Here is a 23,326-nt window from a genome sequence, read left to right as displayed (position 1 = left end):
GGACCACAAACTATGTACTGTCTCTCTGACCCTCCATCGTGTGATTTTGTACACAGCTCCCTTCATTGCTTTCATCCTGGACTCTAGGGGCTTGGGATATTACCTCTTCCACATTTAAGCCAATCTTATCATATAGGTATTGACATATGCTGTGTACACAGTTCCAGCTCAGCTTCCCACCCTCGGTCCTAATCCTCTTGCTCATAGATCTGACTGTCATCAGCCACAGGTCCCATTACTTAGGGCTAATAGCGAGCTCACTGTCCCTACATTGATCACTTTGACCAATTTCACCTGAGACTATTCACTGACCCACCTTCACTCAACATGATTCTACCCAAGACAGTAGAATGATGGAAGCTTTCCTTCTCTCACAGAACCTCACAGCTATGCCCTGTTTGTGGGGCAGATGGGTTCCTGAAGATGTATATGAAGCATCCCTTTGTGAACTATTTTATAGTTGAGGACATGTTGACTATTGAAGAGAATTTGACAAGTACCTCCTTCTTTGATGTGAGAAGCTATCCTGATTTAAGATGGTAATCTCTCTCTAACGGATGTTTATGAGGTTCTACTTTCAGCTTTAGAGGTTTAATTAAAAGGTAAAGGTAAAGGCCCTCCCGTTGTTCATCGATTTGCTCGAGCAGGCCCAGTAACGTCTCCATTGGAGATTTTGTTGTTACTGTGTTTGGCATATCGAATACATCACGGGTGGCTTGCCAGGCTCTGCCGTGCGGGCGAGATACTCTCAGTAGCTTGCCGGGCTCTCCGAGAGGGGCGGAGGAATCGAACTCGGGTCGACCATGTTGGCTGCGTGCAAGGCAAACGCCCTACCACTGTGCTATAATTAAAGCAAAATAAAGCTATCCTTAATAACACGCAATGTCTGAGACAATTATGATATAAATGCCTTATGGATCACCATTAAGTAGCTAAATGTCTCCAATGAACATCAAGTTGTCCAAGTCAAACTGAACATCAACTCGGTGAGGAAAGAATGTTACTATCATTGACTGTTCCATGATTTTAGAAAGAAGACACAAAGAAGGGAATCAGAATCTGTTTTATTTTCCCTAGAGTTATAAACATTTGTATCAAAATATTTACAATAATAGTATATGAAATATCAATCTATTAAAGGAGAAGCCAAATACAGTACTAGAACAACTCACCAAGGTAATGCAAATTACATGAGATGTAAATGTCACAAAAACAAAGCAAAAGACTAGGGAAGACATGGTTCACTCCAGTCACCATTGAACTTTTTAACGTAATGTGAGAACTCGTTTGAATATATCTCTTCTCTAGGTATGCTTCTGCATGTATGGTGGTCTTCTAGAAATCAGGTGATAATTCAATGATATGTGTTCATCAGCCTACAATTTTCACTAATCAATCTCTACCACTAGCCCAGATAATTTGGTGGCTTCAACATTCCCTTAACTAGAATGAACATAGAGAAATAAAAGTCCTTGTACATAAATACCAGCAATCATGGTATAACAACTCCCCCTCCAAAAGAAAAGATTTAAAAAATAGGCAAGATGTCTCAAATTCTCCCTGTAGGTCTTCTTCTAGGGTGATTAAGGAAATGTCTCCCTTCACCCCACCCCCCAAAAAAAGAATCCCTTTTGGCAGAACCTGAGCTGGTTTATCATAGGTGCCCCAAGCCAGAACAATGCCTGGTGCTGGGGAAGTATAACACAACTCCAGGACTGGAGACTAATCCCCATTTTCAGCTCAACAACCCTCTGACTTGTCACCACAGGAGGTTTTGCCTGATTTTTGTTTTTTTCTTCAAGAAAATATCTGCCCATCACCCTCTATTTTTATTTATTTATCTCATGGGAGTCTCTTATTTTTCTGGGAATCCATCCCTCTGTTCTCATTGAGTGAAACCCAGCAGGCAATAATACTTGACAACTGTGTAGCACCTTGCACCCCAGTACTCATCACTGAGTTTTGGTTCGTGTGTGTCTGACGGTCTTCCAGAATCCCCGGTGATGGGGGGCGGGGCAGGCAGGGTCCTTGTAAGGTGACTGCGCTGGTCAGGGTGGAAGCTAGAGCTGCCACGGAGCCCTTGAGGGGACCCCTGGTCCCCCACCCCACCACCACCACCACCACCACCACCATGTGGGTGACTGGACCGACTTCCTGAAAGGCTTCTGCTTTCGAGGGTGAGTAACAGACTGTATCACAAGGAACGATGCCCCGCCCCCCACCCCCACAACATAAGGAAACACTGATCACATAAAGAAGACATCCAAAGAACAGAATTCTAAATAGGTCTGTAGACTGGCCACCCCCGACCTTGGCATGGGGGCCCTCACTGCCAGGTTTGTTCGTTGGTGGCTACGGAGGCCCCTAGAGCTGCCTGAGCTGTAAGCGAGAGTCTAGCAGAGTCCAGAGTAAGACAGTGGCTGAGTCTGAGCTCTGACCTGGCACCCCGGGGCCTTCCACTCTGACAGGAGCTGGTGGCTGGCTGGCTGGCTCTTCCACACACCCCCACAGAGCCACACGCCCACAGGACACGGCCCTTCCTCACCCTCACACCCCAAGTGTTGTCTAGCTTTGGAGCCCGGCAGGCAGGGCAGCTTCCGGGAGTCGTGGGCGGGGGGGGGGGGGGGCGAAGCTGATTCCACACACACTGTCCATGCTTGTTGGAACTTGGGAACCTCGGTCTCCACTGGGGGCAGCCGAGGCGGGTCTCAGAGACCCCAGACCCACCCTCAGAAGCCGAGTGGGCAGCAGAGCTAATGAACGAGGCCCAGGGCAGCATGTGGGGCAGTGGACAAGAGATTTTGAGGGTGGGGGGAGCACCGCCTTTCTGGAAGCAAGGGCAGGGGGCTCCCCAGTCGGGGGGCCTCCTCTGGAGTGGTTTGGGCCTCGGTCTCCCCCCTCCCCCTCCCCCCACCCATCTCTAAGGTTGCTCTGCACCCAGGGCAACTTCTACCTCCCTCCCAGACTCAGCTGCTGTCTCTCCCCGCCCCCCACCCACCCAGCCCCGTCGCGGGACGGCTCCCCCTCATTTCTTCCTCAGCACCAGGTAGAGGATGCCGATGATGAAGCTGAAGCAGAAGCAGATCCAGGTCAGGATGAAGCAGTAGCCGTGGTGGATGCTGCTGCTGTAGGTGAAGTTGTTGGTCTTGCTGGCGTACCTGTTGGTGTAGATGGACGCCCCAACCAGGATGCACAGCCCTGCGGGGAGACGGGGCCGTGAGCATCAATCTGCCTGTCTGGTCAGTACTTCCGCTTTTTGTTTGTTTGTTTGTTTGTTTGTTTTTGGTCTGGAGATATGTTTTTTTTAGTCGGGGTAGGTGGTCTCACTAAAACTAAGAAAATTTAACCCCAGAGAAAAAGCACGACAGGGGCTGGAGCGATAGCACAGCAGGCAGGGCGTTTGCTTTGCACGTGGCTGACCCGTGTTCAATTCCCAGCATCCCACATGGTCCCCTGAGCACCGCCAGTTGTAACTCGGGGGTGCAGAGATAGGAGTAACCCCTGTGCATTGCCAGGTGTGACCCAAAAAGTAAAAAAAAAAAAGAAAGAAAGAAAGAAAGAAAGAAAGAAAGAGCACGACAGCATGGAGCAGCTGTTCTGCATGAAGGAGATCTGGGTTCAGATCTGGGTTCCGACCCCTGGCACTGGGTGGTCTCCGAGCACTACCAGAAATGAGCCAGGAATAGCTCCTGAGCACTGTCAGATATGACTCAAAAACTGAAAATAGGGGTTGGAGGGGGATAGTATAGCAGTGGGAGAGCACTTGTCCTGCAAACACACTCCACCACACCTGTCCGAGCCAACTCCAGCACCCTAGATGCTTTCCCGGGCATGACCCCTGAGTATAGATCCGGGAGTAAGCCCTGAGCACAGCCAGGTGTAGCCCCCAAACCCAAACCAAAATTAAACTCAAAGAAAACAATGAGACTTGATGCTTCTAAAGCTACTGCTTGTCTCCCTGGCCAGGGAGGAATGAAATCAGATGGTCGGATCCCAAACACTGGACTGGTCACTAGGCCCAGAGCCAAGGGTGATGGTTATGTGGGTGCATCTGCGAGCAGGGTGCCTCTCCTGTCTTCACTGGTTGGACAATCTTCCACAGAGCACCCCAGCTTTGCTATCTGAAGCCCAGCATAAGGCAGCAGGGGGATCCAGGGATACCAAAGAAGAGCTGGGGCCCCCAAACTGGGTGCATTTGGGAAGGTGGCAAAAAGGTTTAAAGCGGCTCAGATGATGCGCCTGGCAGAGCCGGTCTCCTGCCCTCCCACCTCATGAAGCATCTGCCCACTGCTGAGATGGCACCTCCATTACAACAACCAACCGCATGAAGGTTCTGAATCCCAGCTGCCAGAGGCTCTCAAGAAAAGAACCAGCCACGAACAGAGGGGCCGGTACAAAGCGGGGTCCCCAAGCCCAGCTGGACCCCCTTGCCCCCACCAAGGACACTCACAGCACACCAGCATGGTGGCCCCCGAGAGGAAGAAGCGGTTTCCTTTCTCCATGGTGAAGAGCTGGAACACGAAGATCAGGAGGGAGATGACGGAGAAGATGATGGCGAGGATCATGAAGGCCTGGACCGTCTTGAGGGCATCTGCAGAGACAGGATGAGGAAACCGAGGCATGAGACTCAGCCCCGCAGCCCGGTTGGGGTCTCCCCCTGCACACACACCTCCCCGAGCACAGAAGCAGGCAAGGGTCCGTACCTTCTCCGGCGTAGGACAGGGGACCAGTGCAGGAGCCGTCCGTGCAGTTTTTCCAAAGACCAACAGATGATTTTGTAGTCTCTGAGACCACCCACACCTGAAACCAAAGGCAGAGAAAATGTCTGGGAATGGCCCCTCTGCTTTGGAAAAGGCAACTTGGCTCTGACTGGAACCAAATCTAGCTGCTGGAATCAGTCACCAGGCAGAGCCTCTCATGGTCGGACGGAAAGAAGGTCGGACAGAAACAGAAATTGTTGAGGCTCCCGGAGGAAAGAGAGGAAAGAAAAGAGATGTGCCCGGGGAGAGAGCACATCTGCACTCGGGCCTTCCCCTCACTCGTCCGTGCAGACACAAAACCAACACCTGAGGTAAGCCGAGAGAGAGATTGAGACTCTAAAGCTGCTAAGACCTAAGACACAGAAGACCCGGATGAAGACACTGACGTCCAGTAGGTCCAGCCTCCACTCGCCGTGAAGTTCACCTCCTGGAAAGGCCGGGCTGAGAGGGACAGAAACAAAGGGAGGGGAAATAGTCAAGCGGAGCTAAGCGAGAAAGCAGCTGTGAGCCCATCCGCTGAAAACGGCCCCTTTCAGCTCCACAGAGGACCAGCTCTCGTGGCCATGCACGGACAGTCAGGAATGACGGCCCCAGAGTGGCCCTATGGAGGTCAGCTGGAAGAAGTGTCCCCAGAAGGTATGTCTGGGACTCCTCCTGCGACCAGGATAACTTCGGAGCTGCTGCTCGGGACAAACACTGTCGAATGTACACTGAGCAGAGAGGGCTCGGGCAGGACCCCAGCAACGTTGGGGTGCTGAGCCAGAGGTGACGGGCGCTGGTGCCACATTCAGCATCGGCCTTTCTCCTAGAAGGCCCAGGGTTGACCGGAAGAAGGGCAAAGTCGGACTGTCCAGCAGGCCTCCAGTGCTGAGACGGCGTCTTCTCACAGCTATGCTCCGGGGACCCCTCTGGTCATCACGTCCACCCGTCTCAGCAAAAGTCTCCTACGCCAGTCTGGACACTTTTGCAAACCGAACTCTCTCATCCAAACCCGTCCTTTAACCATCAAGGGCACCTGAACAGATTCTGATGCCTGCATCAGTCAGCCTGCTGGGGTCTGGCCATGGGGGGTCCTGGGTGGTCTTAGCAAATCAGATGCTATGAACCACCACTAGAGGGCGGAGTCTCCCACAGTTTCCGGGAGAGGCAGGCGGCTGCCTTGGTATTTTCCGGTTGACTGATTTCTCATCACTCATCTTAAAGACCCCCCCTTGTGACTGGCATTTTCTACTCAGAACTTGGATTCGTCATCCAGGCAACCAGAGCTGCTCATCATGCCATGCCACCTGTCTTCTCAAAGACCCCGGGAGGAGGAGCGTGCTGCTGCAGTCCAGCTGGACACCCCTGTCTGGACCGTGTCCCCTTGCTCTTTCCCACCTATCCCAAACCCCATCTCCACACCCAGCGGGGCTTGCACAGACTCAAGAAGCCTCCAGCGCTGCTGAGCGACCTCCCGCAGACCCTGCCTCCCTCTGGCCACTGTGTTGTCGGGGGTGCTGTGCACCCTTTCCATGATGAAAGTGGAAGTTTGGGGTCAGAGGGATCGTACAGCAGGTCAGGCTGATAGATGCAGGTTTGATCCTCAGCACCCCATACAGTCCCCCGAACCCCTTCTGAAGTGCTCCCTAAACACAGTGCCAGGAGTCAGTCCCGAACACCACCCCAAAAAAGTGAAAGTTCAGGAAGGACAGGGACAGGGGCTAAAAGGTGCCTTGAGGGACTGCATGGAATTCTGCGAATAACTTTGGAATGAATGAATGAATGAACCGATCCGTGCACAGAGGAACTCACTCACATTGGCAATGGTGGAAACAAAGAGCATGATGACGGTGGCGATGTGGACCACAACGATTCCAGCCAGTAAGACCAGCATCTTGGCTTGGTGGGGAGGATGAGCAGAGTGTCTGAAAGAGAGAAAAGGTGACCATCAGGGGCAAGAAGGTGACTCCTCTTTCCCACCTTTGTGGGCTGTGCTACAACCCGGAGCCACAGCCGGGGAAAACCATCCCAGTTTGATCGGACATCACTGCAAACACCTTGTTAGCCCAGAGCCGTGTAGTAGCACCTAGCTAGAAACCGTTTCTGCTTCTTGGCTCTTTCTAGACTCGTTTCTCTAACCCTGCCTGTTTCGAAACACAAAAAAACACTGGATGGAATCTGCCGGTATTTTCTTGCTTGTGTATCGGAGGCCTCAAGTAGGCCCATGATTTCAAAAGGCCTTATCCTAAGGAGGATTTCCCGACCTCGGAAGCAGCTCTCCCGGGGAGTTTGAGAGAAATGGATGCCTCTGTGGAATCTCAGCTCCACACCCAGGCACGAGAGAGGCTGTTCCCTTGCTCCCGGATGCGATCTAACGTGCAAGAGCCCCGGCTGGTATTATTACGAAGCTATTTGGTCCTCAATTTCTACCACTCCCTAATTACAGTCAAACAGGTTAGAAACCGCCGAGCAATGCTGCAAACTTTGGGGCTTGAATTCCTCTGTGCTCTGGAGGCCGTGTTAGAGTGAGTGCCCACAGCTCAGGGAGGGCTTTCTGGGGGAGCAGTCGAGAGACCACCAAATGTGATCACTTCAACCAGTGACATTCCAATCCTCCGGGTTCCATAGAGAAGACTAGGCAGCTGTGAAAAAGCACAGTGTGTGTGTGTCTGTGTGTGTCTGTATGTCTGTGTTTGTCTCTGTGTGTGTCTGTATGTCTGTGTGTGTCTGTCTGTGTCTCTGTGTGTATGTGTATGTCTGTGTGTTTGTGTGTCTCTGTGTGTGTCTGTATGTCTGTGTGTGTCTGTGTCTCTGTGTGTGTATGTGTATGTCTGTGTGTCTGTGTGTGTTTCTGTGTGTGACTCTGTGTGTATGTGTGTCTCTGTGTGTGTATGTGTGTGTCTCTGTGTGTGTGTGTGTGTGTGTGTGTGTGTGTGTGTGTAGGGGAGAATAGGGGGTGGGAGTCAAGGGAGGCCGAGACTGTGCTTGGGTGAGAACATTCAGCCGTGCTTTGCATCCAGAGGAGGCGCGTGGCTCACAGAACCCGGTGGTGAAGAGAGTGTGGAATGCCACAGGGAGGCTGTGCCCCTGTCTGCACCCTGCAGTGTTCAGGGGGAGTTTCCAGGCGGGGCTGTGAAAGGAACGAGCTGGAGGTCACTCACATCCTGAGCGGCCCGGGCAGTGCCACCCTCCTGGCATCTGCCCCACCTAGTGTAATCCCAGACGCCTGCTGCATCGCTGTCAGACAGCACGGAGGATAGGATCGGGTGAGAGCGCAGCCGCCCCTCTGCAATCTCTCACCTGCCTTTCCTCCCGCTCCCACCTCCCCGGGCATCCGGGTCTGGAGAGATCTGCACGCAGGCAGCTCTGGAGGAGGCGGGAGGCGAGGGCAGCAAAGAGCCCTGCCCTGGCTTTCACCTTCCACCGTCCAGCTCAGCTGTGCTCCCCGGAAGTACTTTGCCCTGTTGACCTGTGACTGAAACCAGGAGGGCGGGCGGGGCCTGGAGCTTTCTCTGCTGCTATTGAAACTCATGGTGCATTTACGCTCCTCCCCACTGCCCGCTCTCTCCACACAGGGCAGAGAGGTGCTGGGATTAGGCAGAGGTGGCCTTCCCATCCCCCGAGTGACTGGACCTTTCGGTCTCTTTCCTCTTATGTCAAGTGAAGTGGCCGTGTAGGTCGGACAGGGCGCTAGGGCGCTGTGAGGGCGGGTCTGGGGGAGGGTCAGTCCAGGGCGGGCCACATTCAGGGCGAAGGGAGCGGCCCATGCTGGGGACACCCTCTCACCTCCCTGCGTGTGGGTTAGGCGACAGCCGCACTCACAAGGCAGCATGGGTGTCCCGTGTCTAACCCTTGCCCCAGGGGCGGGCGCCATAAAGAATGAATGAAGAATGAGCGGGAGAACGCTCGCTCACCCCAGCCGGTGATCAACCTCCAGCAACCCCAGAACTCACTCGATGGGGCGTTGCCCCTCGCAGGGACTGGGGGGTGGGTGGGGGGCAACACAGGAGATTGCGCATGTCCCAGAGGAGCCTGAGAATGACTTTCTCGTCCCGTTTAACCAACATCCTCATCCTCCACTAAGAGTGAGAATTGGCTGAGGGATCGAGAAGGGACTATCACCCCCCAAGTGGGGCCTCATAATGGGACGCAGGCAAATCTGGGGACGAGGTGTCGGACACAGTCGCGTTTATTCCCTCCCGGGGCTGCTGTCGGGGCCCTGCAGAGGTGGGTCTGGGCCCCTGGCCACACTGTCAGGGTAACAGAGCTCGTGCAGTTTCTCCCCAGCACAGCAGCCCTGGCCAGAGCTAGGCCGAGCGGACGCTCCCACAGAGCTCACTCTCCCTCTCCCAATTCCCCGGGCGGGTCTGGGTTTAGGTCACTGTCTGCTTGGGGTCCTCCCCCGCAGACAGGGGACAGAGGAGCTGTCCCATGGTTCTGAGTCATCCCTGCTACCCACCACCCCAGAGAGAGGCCCCCTTCCCACCCCCACGGACAGAGCCTCGAACCTGGGGTGTGGGCAGAGCAGAAAGGGAGAACCCAGGGGTTCTGGGTTCAGGGTACCCTCCCCTCACCAGCCGCACGACACTGGGGACATCGACCACCAGGTGCTTAGTGCTCTTAGTGCTTCTCAAGACCCAGAAGGAAGCGCCTGGACTGTGACGGCAGCTCACACCCTCACAACAGTGCACACCCTCACAGTGCACACCCTCACACCACCTCACACTCTCACAGCGCACACCCTCACAACACACACCCTCACAACACTTCACACTCTCACAGCGCACACCCTAACAACACCTCACACTTTCACAGCTCACACCCTCACAGCTCACACTCTCACAGTAACACAACTCTCCCTCACAGCTCACACCCTCATAGCCCACACCCTTCACAACACCTCACACTCTCACAGCTCACACCCTCACAGCCCTCACCCTCACCGCTCACACCTTCAGGTTAGATTCTCACGGTTCACACCCTCCCAGCTCAGTCAGGGCTGGGAGTACTGGCGGCCACTGCTGCCACCGCCTCTCCTGAGTCTGTTTCACTCCAGCTTGGATGCTTTCCCTCCCGCCTCTGGAATGCCATGGGGTGCTCCCCAAGGCACACCCCCCACCCCCCACCCCCCCACCCCCGCCTAGCCCAGACCAGGAAATGGAGAAGGCCAGTAGTGTGATTCTGAGTCGGGGGTATAGCCCCACCTCCTTGTCCGGTTGTTCCTATCCACCTCCATCTGCATTGGTTTCTTGTGTTCCCCTCAGACCCAAACTCCCAAAATGAACAAAAGATGCACAAGAACACGCCCTGACATCAGGTGGCCTGTCACGTCCAGGGATCGGGAGCAGATACGGGATGAATCTGGGGGTGGGTCTGGGGTGGATCTGAGGTGGATCTGAGGTAGATCTGGGGTGGATCTGAGGTGGATCTGGGGTGGATCTCGGGTAGATCTGGGGTGGATGTGGGATGGATTTGGGTGGATCTGGGGTGGATCTGGAGTGGATGTGGGGTGGATCTGGGGTGGATCTCGGGTGGATCTGGGGTGAATCTGGGGTGGATATGGAGTGGTTCTGTGGTGGATGTGGGGTGGATGTAAGGTGGATATGGGGTGGATCTGGAGGGGATCTCAAGGTGACCTGGGTGGATGCTGCTGCAGTGCCTACGGTTCACTGAGTGGGATCACAGATGCTGCCAAGGGGAGAGACTTCCCCTAGAGGGCTCCAGAGGGCTGCCTGGTGCCACTGACAGTCTGGGGGGCGGACTGGGGAATGAGGGACAGTTTAGTCACTTCCCGGCTGCCTCTGCTAGCAGTGGTGGCCGTGGATATCCCCTCTCTCTTGCTACTCCACAGCTGGGCCCTGTCAGGTCCCGTTCCTGACTCCCTTCTCCCATTCCAGCTTTGACAATGACATCTGTCCCTCTGGGGGTACCTCAAGTCCCCCAACACCCCATAGAAACAAGTCACCCAATATCTCATGTGGACCCTGGGCTTTGGCTTTAAACGCTTTTGCATCCTTCCTCCAGGAACTACCTGAAAACAACCAAGAAGCTCGAATCTTGTCTCCTCCAAGAAGCCTTCCCAGCTGCACAGGTGAGCTGAGGCCTTAGTTGCCCCTTGTAGGTTCCAGGCTTTACAGAGACCATTATTAAACCCCACAGCACCCTGCTTGGGAGCAGGATTATTTATGGGTTGACTCCACTAAGAGTCACCGAGAAAGACAATGTGTGAAGAGACAGAACAAATATCAATGATCAGTCCCATGAGTAAAACACTGGATGAAGGAAGGAACATGTTATTCCAGGCAGAGAAAATCATCCAGGGCAAGGTGGTGAAAGGCTTCCAAATAAACACTAACATTCTAGAAGGGGGGAAGTTTCCTTTTTCTCTGCAGTCCTTTATTGTTTTTTTTTTTTTCGGAAGTATTGGCATATTATTACGACTCTGTCCTGGGCATGTCTCCTTGGCCAGCGCTGTGGGGCATATTCCCCTACTCACCCGTGTGAGCACACAAACATCTCCCGAGCCCCCAGACACCCACACACCCGGGATGCATATACGCGCTGTCTTCAAGGAAGAAACACGTTAAAGAAGACACCAAAAATTTCTAAGTACTAATTTTTCCACAAATTCAAATTTTCTGTCTCCCCCTTCAATGTGAATCATCTCTGGAGGGATAGAGGACTTTTAAAAGGCTCTCTGCCCTCAGAGCAAATCCAAACGAAAGAGCTGTCCTCACTCCTGCCCGCGGGCAGCTCACTCCCTGCCCAGACTGTCCCCCTGGGGTTGTGGGCTGCTGCCCGGTGGCCTGGACTTCCCCATCTTTGTCCCTCCCCTCCCGCCCCCACCCCCAGTCACAGGCTTCGTCTCCAGGCCGTCTCACAGGCCTTTGGTGTCGAACTTGAACTTCCAGATCATTCTGGAATTTACCAGGAGTCTCAGGGCTGACAGCACCTCCAGCAAGATGACTGGGCAGGGACAGTCCCCTGAGCCTCTTCCCTGGGACAGACGGGGACAGGGACATCCCCGTTGTCACTGCCAACCACCAAGAGGGAGCCGGTCTTCTGGGGCTGAGATGCTGGTAGGAGGGAACTTGACGGTGCACCTCCCCAGCCATCGGGCAGGGCCCCCTCCACCCCCCACTCTGGTCCTGAGGACTCTGCCTGCGGTCTGGTCTGTGGGGAACGAGGGGGGTTGGGAATCGCACACGCAGACTTTCCCCGCCTCTGCGCCAGGCCACCCCTTGGTTTGCTGTGATGTTTGTGTTCCCCACTGGGCAAAGTCTTCTTCTGCCTAGCACCAAAGCAGAAGAGGAAACCGCACCCCGAAGGATGAGGACGCGTGTGAGCGGGCGTGAAGGCGGGCCAGGGTCGAGTGGGGACGAGTCCTGCTGGTCAGAGCATGTGTTTCATGTCCAGTGGACTTTCTAAGCCTTGTTTCTACGTGTGTGTGTGTTTGGGGGGGGGGGGGTGCCAATCGAGGGTCCTGGGAGCAGCGTGGGAAGCAAGGCCCACAGAGCCCATTTCCGCTCCTGGTTCTGGCTGTCGGTGGGAGGGTGAGGACGCAGCTTCAGGCAGCAGAAAAACCTTGGCAAACCCGGGGCTCCCGGAGACCCGGCCGGGTCCCCTGGCCGCCTCCTGCCCGGGGACACCCTCAAGAGCACATGCTGCCTCCTCAGAGTCTGCGCCCTCAGGCGGAGTTGGGTGAGTGTGTGTGTGTGTGTGTGTGTGTGTGTGTGTGTATGTGTGAGAACTGGGCCCACAGCACGGGCCCAGGCCTGGCCTGTGAGCACCAACGTGGCTGACCTGCTGTGTGAAACCTGGACTTCCGCAAATGCCCCCAAGGAAACCACTCCTTTCTGACCCCCCCACCCCAAGTCTCCTCTGTGTCCGGGGTGGGGTGGCTCCGGGTGACATCTGCCAAGCCCTGCGGCCCACGCGCCCACACCCAGCTGCTCAGCTCAAGGCCAGGGCTCAGTCCGGGGAGAACCAAGCTTCCCCTTCCCTCCTCTCCCCTCCCTGCCCTTCCCCACCCCACATCCCTCATCCCCCTCCCTCCTCTCCTCTCCCCCTCCTACCTCTTCCATCCCTGCTCCTCCCCTCCTCCACTCCCTCCCTCCCTCTCTCTCCCTTCTCCCCACTTCCCCTCCCAGCCCTCCCCTCCCCACCCTCCCCTTTGCTTCTGACCCTGGAGTTGTTCACCTGCTGCCAGCCCCAGGGAGCTGCAGGGCCCTCTTGCCAAGCTAATAACCGGGCTTGGGGAGAACATCAAGGTGTGGCGGGCCCCGCGGGCGCTGGGCGGGCCCCCGGGAGATGGCAGCAGCATGCTCTAGCCCGCCACACCAGGCCCCCCAAGTGCGTGTGCTGGGGTGGGGGGGGGGGGGGATAGGAGGGGCCGGTCTCCCTTCCAGAGGGAGTTTGGAGGCCCAGAGGCGGGTGTCCCCATGAACAGAGAGGGAAAGGCAGGTCCCCGAAACTGACAGTCCTCTGGTATCGTCTCAGCAGCAGACATTCTGGAACTTTCCCTGCGAACAGCCCTCTCCTCTGTTGCTCCTGCTTCTCAGCAGGGTCATGGGCATGTGGAGAGCAGGGACACTGGCCAAAGCCCGGTCCTGGAGGCTGGGCCTACCCCACCCCCCACATGGCTACACAGTCACACACACACACACACACACACACGAACACACACGAACACATGCGCATCAACACACGTTATAAAAGGACACAAAAGGAACATACACAGACACCCCTAGACACACATCAGCACACACAGCGGGTCACACACTCACACACACTTACTCCCTCTCTTGCCCAAACTCTGTCCCCCCCACCCCCACCCCACCCCTACCCGTTGCCTCCAGCCCACGGGTATGAGCTTGTTGGTTTGAAAGGAGAACCCGGGCCAGCTGTCCAGGCTCTCCACGCCCATCTGAGTCCTCTGGAGAGATGAAAAGTTTTGGAGGAGGGTGGGGATGGATCTCCCTATAGGCACACATGCTCCAGAGGTCCCCCAAGGACGACGGGGACCGAGCTCTGGCCTGGAAGCCCAGGTCCTGCGCTGGAAGCCCGCCCTGTCCCCCAGGGCCTGAGCCAGAGCAGGTGTGTGGGAGTCGGGAGAAAGCTCCCTCGATCTCACCACACCCTGGTGGCCACACCCTCCTCAGGCGGGTGGAGCCGGCTCCCAGGCCTGCCTTAACCCGAAGGCCCCTCCAGTGGTTGCTCTGGGAGGGCCCAGGCCCTGCTCTGGGGGTCCCAGGCCAGAGCAGGTGAGCACTTGTGGCTGTCGAGGGGAAGGTGTTCCGTGAGGTGCCTCAGACATCTGGGAGCCAACGGGGCAGAGGAGACCCCCCCCCTCGGTCTACAGATGCCCACGAAGGCGGGTCCCTCTCCTGCCTCTGACACTCCTCTGCTGTCCTCTGTGGGTTAAACCGGCTGGCACAGGAGCCCTGGGAAATTCTCCAAACAGAAACGGGTAGTTCCTGTCTGGACAGAGAAATCCATCTCGGCCCCACAGCAGGGAAAGGAAGGTGGGCCCTGAGCATCTGTCTGGAAGGAGAGGGAATGGGCAACCCCAGGGGTTCTTTACGTCATCTTAATGCTTCGGTCCCAAGGGGTCTTCCAGATGGATAAGAAGAAATGACCACGCCCGTTCAGGAGTGGAGTGTGAGTCTGTGTTCGGGGTTGGTGCTGGAAACCTTGGCACGCTCTTCATGAGAATCACAGTTGGGCTCTTGGGAGGCAAGGGGGAAATTCGGGGTCATATGTGGAGAATGGGGAAGAGTACTGGGAAAATCAAGTCGGGAAGTGCTGAAAACTATCCGAAACTTCTCGTCCGCACTGTGGTCTTGCCTACACTGTGATGGGCTCTGACCCCTTCTCAGGAGACCGAGAACCAGGCTTGGGCCAGTTATGTGACGGAGATCACTCCAGGCTGACGGTCTGTCACCTGGTGACCATGACAGGTGCCCAGTGGATGCACAAAGGCGGGGCTGGGTGGACATCAGGCCGAGTCCTCGAACCTCTCCAGGGCTCGAGGGAAACCTGCCGTTCTGGTTCTGGATCGGTTCAGCTGCCCCGGGCGTGTCCCCAGAGTACATGTGACTAAGAACCCCAAACGTCTCTCATCATGAGTGAGGCAGCACATGTGTTCCGTGGGGACCGGGAAAGGGTTCGGAGAAGGCAGGGCTGAAAAGAACCCGGGGCGGCGGCTGGAAAACCACTCCCTCCTGCTCTTTCTGAGTCCTGAGCACAAAGAACAACTGTGCTCCGGCGCCCTGAGTTTTAGCCATTTGTTCTAAAAATAAGGGATTGGAGTTTAGAAGTCAGAGGCAGGACCCGGAGCCGTACTAAGTGGGGAGGGCCCCGGCCTTGAATGCAGTCAACCCAGGTTCAATCACCAGCACCCTTTATGGTACCCTGAGCCCTCCCAGGAGTGATCCCTGAGCACAAAGGCAGGAGTAAGCCCTGAGCACAAAGGCAGGAGTAAGCCCTGAGCACCACCCAATATGTCCCCACCACAAAAAAAGAATAAAAAAAAAAAAAAAGAAGTTAGAGGCATTGGGTCACGATCCCACAGAATCTACCCAAACAGACCTTCTGGGCTGCTGCCGATGTCAGAACCAGGACCCAGCCCGGTTGTTGCCAGGAAGCCGGGGCTATAATTTAGGGGTTGGTGCCTTCCAGGGTGTCACTGAGACACAGGGAGAAGGAGTCCACGCACACTCAGCCATCGCAGCCAAGGTCAGGATGTGACTGACCGGGCTGAGCCTGGTTCCTCTCAGGGCCTCCGACCCACTCTCCACTGGGCTCAAGGCCATCTCGCTGGCCTGGCCTCCCCTCCGTCTGTCTCTGATGCTCTTTCTGCCATCCTGTGGACCCGCGCGGGTCTCTCCAGAGGCCGCTCTCTAGCGCGTCCCTCCCCAAGCCCAGCTCTGGGTCTTCCTGTGAGAACGGGAAGGGCATCCCGAGGGAAGCGCCTGGAGGAGGTCGTCTCAGCCCTTACTCCCGGGAGGCAGCCAGCCGCTTCCGGGATGTGGCGGGCTGGGACCGCTCCTTCGTGGCCTCCTGCCAATTCCCGGGACAGTGGGGCAGCCTCGAACAATGTCAAATCTCGGGGCTCCCCAGAGCAGGCCCCCAGGCCGGACATCCTGCAGCCCTCCAGAGAGCTCGCCGCCCCGCCCATTCCTCAAAGACTGGTTTGTGGGGGGGGGGGGGGGGGGGAACGGGGGACATGGGCTTCTGAGAGTGGGAGTCAGAACCTTGACTTGTCATATTGTCAAATTCAGCACACACACACACACTTGTACTCATACAACACAGAGACATACACATAGATGCACATGCTCACACATTTACACGCGCATACACATACAGACGGATGCACACATTCACCCAACTCACAGACACACACAGACAGACACACCCTCGCATGCACACACATATGCACACATATGTACATTCACACATTCATAGGCACTCTTGCACATTCAACATAGCCACATACACATATATTTAAACTCAGGCACAGACACACAGACACACGAAAGACACACTCTCCCACACACAGACACACTCACACAGAGACATGCACATTCTCACCTACATTCACATACACACATAGAGATACTCGCGTGCATACACCCACTGGAACACACATTCACACATGCTCGCATAGACACTTACACCCCACATACACACTTTCTCTCTCACACCCACATGCTAAATAGCCTCTCACTACTTCTTGGAGGAAGGAAGGGAAAGTGGGAAGTTTCCCACTTTCAAATCGCTGTCAAAGGCCTGGAAGCACATTCAGTCTCTGTGTTCTTTTGGAAACTCGGGAGTAACTCAGGAGGCTGCAACAACTCAGCCAGCCGGACAGTTCCCTCTCCCTGAGCCGCCAGCCCGTCTGCGGGCCAGTTAAATATTGCAGAGAACTGCAGCCTGCACGGAGCTCAGCCCAGACCCACACACTGGCTTCAGTAAACGCCTTCAGGAGCCACTTCACCGAGGCTTCCCTGATCCCCCTCATGTCACCTTGAAACAAGACACACCTGCAGCAGGTGCAGACACCCCCGGCTGGAGGTCAGCCTCCCTGACCCGGCTGACTCAGACCCAGAGGTCAGGCAGGCTGGCCGCCTAACCTGTCCAAAGTCCTGGGGCCGAAACACCCTGAAATCTCCCAACTGCGTTTCTGCAGGAAAAGCCTGATTTCATCAGGCAAGTTGGAGCCTGCACGTCTCCCCGTCGTGTTTGTGTGGAGGGAAAACACACACGCCGCTCTCTGTGTGGAAACGGGGCCACACCTCGAGCAGATGCTGAGCTCCCCACCAAGCCGTGCGGACACGCGTTTCCCTTTCCCCGCGTCCAGTGTGTGGTCAGCGCGCCCGTCCTTCCCCGCAGCCGCGCTCTGGGAAAGGCACGTTGGGGGTTCCTTCTCTGTGGAGAAGTTTCTAGCCTTTTCTTTAAAAAAGCATGTTGGTTGTTGGTCCTCTCCTGTCTCCCATCTCCTGGGCCCGGGAGCCAGCTTTCTCAGGGGAGCCACCGCCCAGAGCCCATCAGTTTGTTTCAGGAACAGATACAGTTCCCTGCTCTACCCTCCTCCAAACCCAGTTCCCAGCCGGCAGTCCCCAGTTGCCACACCTGGCCTGGGTCAGGAGTCACACGACCCATACCGGCTTCCCCCAAGGAAACCCACCTGAGTGTGAGCCAAAACACCAGCCCAAAGGTTTTCTTACATAGCCCAACAACTCCTACACACACACACACACACACACACACACACACACGCACACACACACACACACGCACACTTTCCCTCCGAGGGCAACAACTCTATACTTAAATTCAGACAGAAGCAAATGAACCACAGAGGTGTAGAGGCCGCGGCAAAACCCGAAGAGAAAAGCAGGTATTTTCTCTACTCCAGCCGGCCGAGGGAGCCGCAAGCAACCAACAGGCAACACAACTATTCACGCCCGGGAGCCCAGCAAGGGCTGGGAGACATCTGGCCGCTAAGGGCGTTGCTGTCATGTCGAAGGTATGTGGCTTTGACTCCATAAAGTCAGCCCGGGCTTCCAAAGTCCCTCTGCGGCTAGAGGACCGAGCCCAGCGACAGCCCGTTCTGCGGACAAATGACCAGTCTCCTTTTGGAAAAGTAGACTTTTCCAAACTTATGGAACAAGCAGCCTGGGTGTCCACTTGGAGGAGAAATCCTAAGGACCCAATGCTTGGGGGCGCGCAGAGACTGGAAAACGAGCTCAGAGGGGAGAGAGAAGAGGCAGCCCGGGTGCCCCGGCCCTGCCGCTCACCTACCTGGGTGTCGGGGCAGCGGAGAAGAGAGCGGCGTCGGCCCTGCGGTCTGAGGATGCAATGAGGGGAGGGCTGGCCTCCGAGGTTATAAGTTTCCTGCGCTGGGGTGCTAGGGTGTGTGTTGGGCGGGTTCTTTTCCCTGTGTTTTAAAGGAGTTTCTATGAATCAGTCTGGCTTTAAAAAAAAAAAAAACAGATTTGTTAGTAAGCTACGCCCTGCGCGTTGGCAGGCGTTCAAGAGGCCGGGAATGAGCCACAATTCAGAGAACCAGCCCCTCTGACTCAGACGCCCGACCACAGTGGAAAAAGGAGTGACCGGCCCGGGCTGCCGTGAGTAATCAGAGGCACAAATAGGCCTGTTTACCCAGCCGGGTCCTCCAGGCCCCCAGGGCCAGATGCGGGTCTCTGCCCCGGTGCACTCAGCTAGGACGGCTGGCCGTGGGAGGGGGGGACCCTGAGCCCCTGTCCCGCCCTCGCCCAGCCCCCTAGCCCCCTGCTCCTGACCTGCTGAGGATGCCCGGCTCCACCCTGCCCTGCCGCCCCGCTGGGAGGAATTATCATCTTGATAATCTCACCCACTTCCCCATCTGACCCCAATGCACCCACCTGGTGGTGGCCGCCAGCAGCAGGGTCCACCCAGGCTCTGAACGTTCAGTGGGGCACAGGCTGGATGGCAGAGGGTCGAAAGACCTCTGGACCCCACCTGTGGAAGCACCGAGGCCCTTCCTGAAGAACTTTGCTCTTTGATCGCAGAAGGAGACTCTGGACCTTGGCCGCCATAGGGTTTCCTCTGACGCGCAGTCACCTCTCTGCCCCAGGTCCCCGTCACCCAGAGGCACAGAGCCCAGGGACCACCCAAGCCCTCAGCCCCCATTTCTGCGGGATTTGGACAGAGCCCAGGCAGCTGCATCCCGGCTCTGCTGTGTGACGCCAGGGCAAAGCAGCCTCTCTGTGCCTCAGTCTCCTTGTGCAGAAAGAAGGAGTCAGAGGAACCCATCCTAGAGGACCCCAGTGAGCGATACACTCAGAGAGCACAGAACAGTGCCTGGCACAGAGTAAGCCCCTGAGAAACCCAGCTCGAGGGGCCGGCAGACACCTCGGGGGGACGGGCAGTGTCCTGCGCGCGCGGGCACCTGAGCCTGACCTCTGGCACGCTGGGGTCACTGAGCACCACTGGGCGGGGGTGGGGGGCAGCACCACCAGGCCCCATACATTGCACCGCCTGCCTTGTTGCCAAGTATTGCCAGGAGCACTCCTTGGGAGTCTTCCCCCAGAAAACAACCGTGAGCGCTAGTGATTTTACTGAAGAGGAAAGTCAGGTGCAGAGAGCTGAAGGGACCAAGCCGAGGACGCAGTGACAGCAGCACCCGCAGGGGCTCTGCTGCAACCTGTTTCAGGGAGAGGAGGGTGCCCTATGTGGTGGTCCAGCAGACTGAGCACTGCATCACAGAACAAGCCAGACCTCCCTGCCCTCAGTTCAGCACAAGAACGGGGACGGGGGGCAAAGAGCACTATGCACAGGGCATTTGCCTTGCACACAGCCAGCCCAGGTTTAATTCCCCAACATCCCCTCTGAAGCACTGCTGGGTATGGCCTGAAACCAAGAAAGAAAGAGAGTGAGAGAAAGAGTGAGAGAAAGAAAGAAAGAAAGAAAGAAAGAAAGAAAGAAAGAAAGAAAGAAAGAAAGAGGAAGAAAGGAAGGAGGGAAGGGAGGAAAGGAAGAAAGAAAGAGAGAAAGGAAGGAAGGAAGGAAGGAAGGAAGGAAGGAAGAAGGAGGGAAGGAAGGGAAGGAAGAAAGGAAGAAGGGAAGGAAGAAGAAAAGGAGGGAAGGAAGGAAAGAAGGAAGAGGAATGAAGGAAGAGAGAAAGAGAAAGAAAGAAAGAAAGAAAGAAAGAAAGAAAGAGAAAGGAAGGAAGGAGAGAGAGAAAGGAAGGAAGGAAGGTAGTGGAAGGAAGGAAGGAAGGAAGGAAGGAAGGAAGGAAGGAAGGAAGGAGAAAGAAAGAAAGAAAGAAAGAAAGAAAGAAGGAAGGAAGGGAAGGAAGGGAAGGAAGAAAGGAAGAAGGGAAGGAAGAAGAAAAGGAGGGAAGGAAGGAAAGAAGGAAGAGGAATGAAGGAAGAGAGAAAGAGAAAGAAAGAAAGAAAGAAAGAAAGAAAGAAAGAAAGAAAGAAAGAAAGAGAGAGAAAGGAAGGAAGGAGAGAGAGAAAGGAAGGAAGGAAGGTAGTGGAAGAAAGGAAGGAAGGAAGGAAGGAAGGAAGGAAGGAAGGAAGGAAGGAAGGAAGGAAGGAGAGGAGGGAAGGAGGAGGAGAAATTAAGGAATCTGGGATGAGATGGAGGAAAGAGAACCTGGGACGGACTAGTGGCCGGTCACCAAGCGATGAGGAACCCTTGGTGAACTTCGGATTCTGCAGCTCACGTTTCTGTATTTTCCCAGTCTCCTGCAATGAGCCTTGACTTGGATTGGCGGGGGGAGGGAAAACATGTTTTGAAGAAACTTTTCTGCATGGGCACACAAGCACCCCCCTCCCAGACACAGCCGCTGCTCCCTTAAAGCTGAAATGTGGCCGAAGAGCAGGGCAGCTTCTCCTGTGGGGCTCCGGCTCCCGGCCCCGGCCCGTAGCTCACTGGAGACCACAGAAAATAACAAAGCCTGTTCAGCAGAGGCCACGCCCGGCCGAGCAGAGCATTGGGTGCCTCTGAGCAGCTGAGGCCGCGGGAGGGAGCCCCAGAATCCTCTACACAGGAGGGTGGAGAAGCCAGCAGGTCCCCCAGCCCCTGCTCTGGGCCCCCTCCCCGGCCCCCCCCTCTCTGGGCTGCAAGGACACCCTCCCCAGCAGGGTGGTCACGGCCAGTGCCCGGTGGGCTCGGTGCTAGAGCTGCTACATTCTTTACAAAGCAACCCAGAGCCCTCGGGGAAGAATCCCCCTGCCAGCCTCCCGCTCAGCACCTCCTGTCTAATGAGGCAAGCAGAACTCTCCAAGTGATTAGTGGCTCCGGCTCTTCTTCTGAATTCCTGCTCAGGAATTGCAAAGTGTGTGTGTGGTGGGGGGGAGGGTTGTCTGCTTCCCTGCACCCCAATCTTCCAGTGACTGCCTGCCTCGGCCTGACCAACAAGCTTGATCTCACCTTTCACTGCATTTTAAAAGCGGGAGAAGCTGAGCACCGAGCAGAGGAAATGGGAAGTGCTTTGTGCTCTTAAAACACATTTGCGTGCACACGCTCATAGACGTGCGAGCGCGGTGGTGCCAGATAAAGTAGCGCAAATATTTTTAAAAGCTCGATGCCAGCCCATGGCTTCTGGAGCTGTGTGATTAACCCTTGACAGGTCCCTGAGTTCATTTTGCGAAACAAAGTTACCAGGTCCCGGAAAGAAATGCAGAGGCTCTGGTTGACTTTCTTACCCGCCGGTATGATTCAGACGCTAAGTCCAGTCCTCTGTCCTGAGTGGTACATCATCATCATTATTATTATATTATTATTTTATTATTATGTTATTATTTGGTGATTTACAGTTATTCTTAGTAGAGTTTTAGGTACGCAGTGTTCCAACGCCAATCCTACCACCGGTGCCAACTTCCCTCCACCGATGTCCCCAGATTCCCTTCCTCTCCCCAGGACCGTTTCGGTTTATTTTGGTTTGTTTGGGGACCACACCCGCCAGTGCTCAGGGCCTACTCCTGGCCCTGCACTCAGGGATCACTCCTGGCAGAGCTCTGGGGACCCTGTGGAATGCCAGGGAGCAAACCCAGGCCAGCCGCTTGCAAGGCAAGCACCTTAAACACGATAACTACTGATTCACCCACCCCCCACCCCACCCCCTACACACACACACACAAACACACACACACACACACACACACACACACACGACCCAGATGGTTTTAAGACTCCAGGGAGAAAGGGGTTAAGGATCTCACCCCAGGCAGAAAGAACTAAACTCCAGGCAGCTATACCAGCTGGATGGCACAGTTGAGGCCATCGATCTTTCTGTCCTGAGCTGCCGTTCCCTGGTGTGGCAGCAGGGAGATTAGACGAGGGCACCTGTGAGGGAGGAGTCAGCATCAAAGCCAGCAAAGCCAGGCTGCTCCTCTGGGAAAGTGGCCCCTGCACTGGGCCATGGGGCGCTTATCTCGGGTCAGAAGGAATTTTTCCGGAGACTTGCTACGGGGGGGTATGGGGAGGAGGGGGTGGGCGGGTGCAGAGTCTTCTTTGAACCAGTTTCAGCACTTTGTGGTTGTTTTTTGTTTGTTTGTTTGTTTGGGGTCACTCCCGGAGATGCTCAGGGGTTCCTCCTGGCTCTGCACTCAGGAAATACTCCTGGTGGTGCTCAGGGGACCATACGGGATGCTGGGAATCGAACCCGGGTGGGCCGCGTGCAAGGCAAACGCTCTCCCCGCTGTAATATCGCTCCAGCCCCAGAGTCAGCACTCCTAAGGAATGCGTGACCCAAAGGCCTTTCGTGACAGAATATGGGGAGAAATTCCCCAAGGCCGACCTCCTCCTCTCAGTCCCCAGAAAAGAAAACGAATGAATGTTGAAATTTGGTTTTGCTCCGGCTGAGTAGCCCAAGAGAATCTGCCCGTTGGTTCCAGAATGATATAAGTCAACAGTGCCTGGGACAGAAGCAGATTGAAAACTGGGGCCATTCCCAGAGAACCAAGCTTTGGGGCTTTGTCCCTCCCAAGACTGTTCTGGAGAGAAAAATTAATGAAATTCCACAGCTTCCTAGCATAGCAGGGACCGAGGGTTAGAGGGTCAAGCCAGGTGGCTGGCTCGACAACGACAATCTGACACCAACAATAACAGTCTAAACGTGAAGGAAAAATCCAGGCTGTGACCTTGCACGGGCTTCATGATGCTAGGTGTGCTCTTCAGAAAGAAAGACGCAGCCTCAGTTTCCCCATATCCGCTGCCACCACAGCCCCTGCTAGCAGTCTGCATTCCAGAGTACAAACATTCCTGCAATCTTGGAGGCTCTTTCTGAGAATGGAAAGTTAATACGCTGTCCCGATCATAGATTCTGCCCCAGACTTCAGGCTCACAGGAAGCTAAGAGATAAGGGGCAGGGCCTGGGCAAATGGTCAGAAAAAAAAAGAAAGAACCTGAACGCAAAAAAGAAAGAACCTGAAAGCCCCTATACTAGCCAGACCACCCTGTAAAACCCTCACATTCGCTGTCACTTGACAGGCAACACAGAGACCCTGTTCTCCTATAAAATCCCACAAAAGAAGCCAGACTTAGGCCTATTCTAAGTTCCTTCCTGCATGGGGGAGTTTCTTACTCTT

At 55.4% G+C, this 23,326-nt stretch overlaps 1 protein-coding gene across 1 annotated transcript; it reads right to left on the bottom strand.

The window, feature by feature from the left end:
- Window positions 1-3,015: 3,015 nt before the first annotated feature.
- EMP1 (epithelial membrane protein 1) lies at window positions 3,016-18,099 on the bottom strand. Its single transcript, XM_056118243.1, has 5 exons — window positions 18,048-18,099; window positions 6,556-6,664; window positions 4,704-4,800; window positions 4,451-4,591; window positions 3,016-3,198 (listed from the first exon to the last, which is right to left on the bottom strand). The coding sequence occupies exons 2-5, from the start codon at window positions 6,631-6,633 to the stop codon at window positions 3,026-3,028; spliced, it is 489 nt and encodes a 162-aa protein (XP_055974218.1). The 5' UTR covers window positions 6,634-6,664; window positions 18,048-18,099; the 3' UTR covers window positions 3,016-3,025.
- Window positions 18,100-23,326: the final 5,227 nt, after the last annotated feature.

The sequence above is a fragment of the Sorex fumeus genome, unplaced genomic scaffold (genome assembly GCF_029834395.1).
Source record: "Sorex fumeus unplaced genomic scaffold, SorFum_2.1 ptg000003l, whole genome shotgun sequence".
Lineage (NCBI taxonomy): Eukaryota > Metazoa > Chordata > Mammalia > Eulipotyphla > Soricidae > Sorex > Sorex fumeus.
This window is presented reverse-complemented; position numbering and strand designations above follow the sequence as displayed.